General features: G+C 30.0%; 1 protein-coding gene across 2 annotated transcripts in view; it reads right to left on the bottom strand.

Annotated features, from left to right (window-relative positions):
• Positions 1–379: 379 nt before the first annotated feature.
• The window catches only part of LOC123011944 (gamma-tubulin complex component 4), an 8,107-nt gene continuing 2,500 nt past the window's right edge, over positions 380–5,986 (bottom strand). Inside the window, exons 4-9 of one of the 2 annotated variants that reach the window (XR_006413175.1) lie at positions 4,158–4,386; positions 3,931–4,111; positions 1,236–1,443; positions 1,116–1,184; positions 711–1,065; positions 380–656 (exon numbers count right to left, since the gene is read on the bottom strand). Coding sequence is in view for 1 of the 2 variants with exons in the window: in XM_044409668.1 (XP_044265603.1) it covers positions 793–1,065; positions 1,116–1,184; positions 1,236–1,443; positions 3,931–4,111; positions 4,158–4,386 (960 nt within the window). In the remaining variant the exon portion in view is untranslated. Of the gene's footprint in view, positions 1,066–1,115; positions 1,185–1,235; positions 1,444–3,930; positions 4,112–4,157; positions 4,387–5,986 lie in introns of both variants that reach the window. The other variant, XM_044409668.1, reaches the window with a different exon arrangement.

The raw sequence follows: 5,986 nt of genomic DNA, 5'->3' as shown, positions 1-5,986 counted from the left end.
AAAATGTATTATAATAATTTGTTACAAATATATATTTTTTAGATAAGAAAAAAACAAGCTTTTTAAAAATGACATAGCCATCTATGATTCTCATTTAAAAAAATACAATTAAATTGTTAACTACATTATTAAATTCTACGTAAAAAAATGCCTCTATAATGTCTTTATTTCAAATCTGTGTCTTCTATAATAACGAAGATATGAATTTTTTTAGATTTCGCTAAAATGTCAATTTTTGTCTATAAGTCGAAAACAAAAGACGATAGCGGAATGCGGTTTTAACCAATATTATTTTCTCAAAAAATGAGCCCCAGAATTACCAAAATAGGTAAAAAATACTGTTAATTTTGTGTTTCATTAAAAAAAAAACAAAATTAAATAGAAATTAATGTTATTTTGTTTATTTTGATTTAATTTAAGTCAAAAAAATTAAGTCAAAAATAAGCCGAAAAACTACAAAATTTGGTCGAAAATATTTCAAGCATATTTTTGCACTAATCTCTGGGTTTTCTCGCAAGATTTTGCTAAACCAAACTAAAAAACAACAAATTAAGTCAAAAATAATAGTTTTTGCATTTTTCAAGTATTTTAGAAAGTTTTTTTTTTACAAAACTGAGTTCTGAGTCCAATAAACTAGCTGAGCATTCGAAAGGGGCCTGGAAATGTTGGATGTGGATTATTGTCCTCAGTGGTTTTTATAAGTAAATTACCAAAACAACGAAATTATTTCCCCTAATTAATGTATTGTTCCAGATATGGTGTTGTTTATGAAAGTAATGAAGAAAAAATAAATTACGTTTCTTGCGTTAGATTAAAATCCAGTTTGTTTCGACTGAAAAATCGGTTAAAATCGAGTTGGTGTAACAATTGCAATAAATGTCGTCCATTGGCTCGTTCATGTAACCGGGATAGAATAAACAAAAGCGAATCGACTATAGTATCAGTGCGTTTTTGGAACTGCTGGAATTCGGTTACTTCCGGTTCGGTTAATTTCGGTTGCCAGGTAGCAGCAACGATGCAAAAACTATCGCACAATTCCAACAAGCGGATAATTACGTTGTAGACCTTTGGAAAAATAATTAATTTAAGTTAATTAAATTTAATTAATTAATTACTTCAGTCGGGACGTTGAATTGAACGGCTGGAATTTGGTGTAACCGATGTTTGTTTTGATAAGTGTGACTCTAGGAAAAATTAATTAATAAATTAATTGGTTAATTGTGAGAATTACTTACTTTATCAGGGGTCAAAATGAACGTTTTTGCGAGTAAATTACTGATGAATTTGTGATGGACTTTGATGATGTCCTCGAATTCGTTGGCGTTTTCGATGGCTTTTAAAAGTAGCGAAAATTGGGCCTCGATTATGTCCACTTGAAGGTAATATTGTAAATTATTGACGAGGAAAATTAAATGTTGGCGTAAAGTCCACACTCGACGGTCACTACAATTCCCAAAATTACTTATTTTCTGAAATTGTATTTTTTTTTAATTATACAGAGTGTCCGGAAAAAACGTTGCAAGATTTCGGGAAAAAAGATAAAAAAACGTAGCTATGACTTTTAGTTCCGGAGTTATAGACAGTTATCTATTAGGTTTCAGGACATTGTTTACAATTTTGAAAAAATCGAGAACTTCAAAATTGGTACAAAATTACGTTTTTTGCACTTTTAATAGTCTGAAATACTAAGAAAAGTGCATATAACGTTATTGGGTCAAGTTATTATGAATTTTTGGATTTTTTGAAGATGGGCACAAATTGAAAAAAAAATTCCTTTTCACTTTCCTTATCCTTTTCCTTATGCGTGTACAAAACAATTGGTAAAAAGATACAAATTATTTAGAATCATGAAAAATGCCTTTTTAAATAGTAAAATGTGACAAAATAATAATAATAACGGGTACCGAACTAAAAAAAAAAACTGCACCCCAGACTCGAACCCGCGACAACTATGATCTATTTCGTGGTAATCCGGCAAAGGTTACACTAAATTATTGTCGTTATTAGGATGTTTTCCAAATAAGTAGGATAAGGAAAGTCGTGTGATGTTCAGATCAGATTTTTTATTTTGCAAATTACGGCAAAACTATAGCTCTAAGATATAATATTTTGACGTAAACCAATGTAAAATGTTTCGGGGAATCGATTGGCGTCAATTAAACTGCAAAATTCGTAGCAGTTTTGAAGTTATAGTCGGATTTAAATTCTCGATATTTTTGACTTTATCAGAAATTTTCTCAATAACTATTCATCGTAGAGCACTGAAATTTTTAATATATGATAGAAAATTCACTTTTCTATCCAACGGTACCAAATATAAGAGGTTATCTCTAATAAGTCCGGAGTTATTGCCATTAAACCGCTCGGGGTGCCAAAAATCGACCAAAATCTCGACAAAAATCAAAAAAAAATTTAACTTTAAAATTGATCCATTTAACGTTTTTTACATTTCTAAAGGTCTTAAAGACTCAAATAAGTGCATAAAACGACATTGGGTCAAGTTTCAAAAATTTTGAATTTTTTGAGTTTTTGAAGGTGAGTGGTAGTAAAATCGTAAAAATAATCAATTTAGCTTAAGTCGTAAAAACGGTTGAAATATGGTTTTCTAGAAGTAAAATTACTCGCTGAACACGATGCAACAAGTTAAAATACTCTACGATGCATAGTTTTTGAGATATTGAGTAATAAAGTTAAGAATAAGGCTAATAGTATAAGCACTATATCCGATTTTGACAAAAAATCAACATTTTTTTATTCTTATGAAAAATTAGTACTATATGTAAAATTAACCGGAGAACACGCCTGTATAAACCCTGTTGACCTAAGACTCATAGTTTTTGAGATATTAATTTTTTTTTGAAAAAACTAAAAATGGCTCTGTACCCGGAYCCATAACCCGGAGCGACTTCCGGTTTGCGCCAGTAAATAGATAATTTTAAGCCAATTTTAATGGTTTTTACCCCTTTGCTCTAAGTTCTATAGTTTCGTAGAAAAGGGCGTTTAAAGTTTCACAATTTTTACAATTTTCACTTTTTGAACGGCGATTACGGCCAAACTATTAGACTTAGAGCAAAGAATTTAATTCCATCGTAATCAGCGTAAGAAAATCTATCGACTGAGGCCAAAGCCAAGTCGATATCTCGCAAAAAAAATTGAATTTTTAAACGCCGATTACGGCGAAACTAAAGGAGATAGAGCAAAATAATTGGGAAATTCGTAATTAGCGCGTCAAAATCTATCGGATAAGATAGGTTTAAATTGAATCTGAGACATGTTTAAAAACACTAGTTTTTAAGGGGGGGTGTTGACAAATTTTTACTTTTTTTTATTTTGTAAATTGCGTCAAAACTGTGTCTCAATGACATAATATTTTGACCTATACCTATGTAAAATGTTCCGGGGAATCGATTGGCGTCAATTAAACTGCAAAATTCGTAGTAGTTTTGAAGTTATAGTCGGATTTAAATTCTCGATATTTTTGACTTTATCAGAAATTTTCTCGATAACTATTCATCGTAGAGCACTGAAATTTTTAATATATGATAGAAAATTCACTTTTCTATCCAACGTTACCAAATATAAGAGGTTATCTCTAATAAGTACAGAGTTATTGCCATTAGACCGCTCCGGGTGCCAAAAATCGACCAAAATCTCGACAAAAATTTAAAAAAAAATCAACTTTAAAATTGATTCATTTAACGTTTTTTACACTGTGTTGAATTAAATTACTAAAAAAATTAACAATTAACTACTTATGTCAACCGCCATGTTCAGGGGGCTCTAGCTCCCTCAGGAAGCATTTCCGGACACAAGTCCATAAGAACTTTTCTTCTTATTTTAACCTAAACAACCACCCCCCGAAAACTTTCAACGTATTATCCGGACACCCTGTATAAAATTATACAGGGTGTTCAAAAAAAAAACACTCACATGACTTGCTTTCCAGACATGTGCGAGTGCCACAACTTATGTAAATGAATTTGCGTTTTGTTCAGTCTCAACAAATAACAGAATAATTGATTGTAAAGTTCCATCGATTTCGGATTGAAGATAATATGAAGAGGCCACGAAATTTCAAAATTGAGTTGTAATTTCGACCACGGATTCACACCTAAAACAATAAATTAATCGGAGTTAATTTAATTTAATTTCCCGACTTGTTTTATCCTTTGATAGCTCAAATCTGAGATAAGTTTTGTCATTTTCCCCATAAATTTTCCGGGCAGTTTCCCGGAAAATTATGTTCAAATTCTGCGAATTGGTTTGATTTTCCGCCGTTTCGATGAATTGGTGGAAAAGCTCGCCGCGCCCCAAACCATAATAGTCTCGAATCAGTCTCAAATGGTTTTTTAAGTCGCCCTCATCGACCATGAGCGACCACAAGTACTGGAAAACTCAATTTGGTTTAATTTTCCAATTACACAAGGCGACAAAAATTTTTTATATCATTTTGTTCGTCTCAGTGAGACAAATCAAATGCACTAAAAAAAAATTCAAAAAGTCCACGCACTTTGAACTAAATAATTTTTTCCTAATTGAAATTAATTTAAAATACTTAACTTTAAAAAATCATTACTCAATAACTATTAGGCCGATTTTCTTCAAATAAAGACCATTTTAAAGGGATGCCTTTGCCCTTTAGGATGATATGAAATTTGAAATTGAATATTGGCAAACTTTTCTTCGAACAGTGTTCGAAGAAGTTCGAAGTAAATCGAAATAATCTAAGAAAAACCCTACCAGTAATTTTTTTTTCTTCGTCACCATCGTGTAGAGCATCTTTTTATTAGTAAGAATCCAAATTTTTAAAATAATATACTGAGTAGTTTTTAAGATATGATTTTTTGAAGTTAAGGTTTGCTAATCAAGGGGAGAAATGCATGTTAATCTCATTTAAAATTGCATTTTTATAAAAGTATTTGTTTTAAGACTCTTCTTTTGCTTAAAAATGGTCAATTGCACCTTCTTTGTTCTAATTAGAATAAACAAAAACTGTTTCTTTACTTAAAACAAATAAAGAGTATCTGCGTACTAATTAAAGCAAATAAAGAGTTTTTTTTTTGTTGTAAAAATGTTTATTGATCATTGAGCAAAAAGGATCTAGCAGTTTAAAGTAGTAGCTTTAAATATAAGAACAAATCTTTTTCAAATTAAATCACTTTCCATTCGGATTCCAACTTGTTCACTTTGTTCTAGCTTTCTGATTTTTTTTTTTTTGAAAATGTTCTTAACAAATGCTTTCTTATCACTTTCTACTGATGTTGAATGCAATAAGTCAGTTGCTTCGTGTGCAACTGTTATCACAACAACTACTACCTACAAGATAACTGAAGCTAATCGTAGAATGTACAATCAGCGTAGAAAAAATTGTCTTCCTAATAAATCGCGCGGACCCATAAACCATAACAATAAATCTTTTCCATTGTAAACGTCATTTCTTATTCAACAGTATATTTAGTTTGAAGTGAAACTCAGTTACCAATTTTACTTTCAAWTGAGTAAATGACAAATTATTRAAAAACATTCAGAGCTTTATACTGCTTAAAATTAAAATAAAAAATTGTTTTAATTGATGTTTAATTAGTTATTTATTTACTAAGATAACAAATAAATGCCGGTTTAAATGGCATAATTAAATAAACAATATTATTATTAAAAATACCTAATAAAAACTATCTATTACTAGGAATGAAAAGGCCAAATCTAACCTGAGACTATTTAATATAACTCTTTAAAATATTGATACTTACATACTTTTTTTTGATAAAGTTGTAAATAACAAATTAAATAATTTRATTATTAATTTTTATTCAATTCAAACAGGTAGACGTGCTGACTTTTTGAACTCGTGGCAACCTTTACAAAAAAAAAAGGATATTTAAATTGAACTATTGAGATGTTTACAACCAAGATATTGCAATCGCAAAGCAATTGTAACAATTTGTTTTTGCTAATAATTGTTCAGTTCAGTCATTTTATTAAAACT

This window comes from Tribolium madens, unplaced genomic scaffold (assembly GCF_015345945.1).
Source record: "Tribolium madens isolate multiple individuals breed KSU strain unplaced genomic scaffold, Tmad_KSU_1.1 Scaffold_91;HRSCAF=231;Tcas5.2_LG7, whole genome shotgun sequence".
Taxonomy (NCBI): Eukaryota; Metazoa; Arthropoda; class Insecta; order Coleoptera; family Tenebrionidae; genus Tribolium; species Tribolium madens.
Note: the sequence above shows the minus strand (reverse complement) of the source record. Positions and strands in the feature narration are given on the sequence as shown.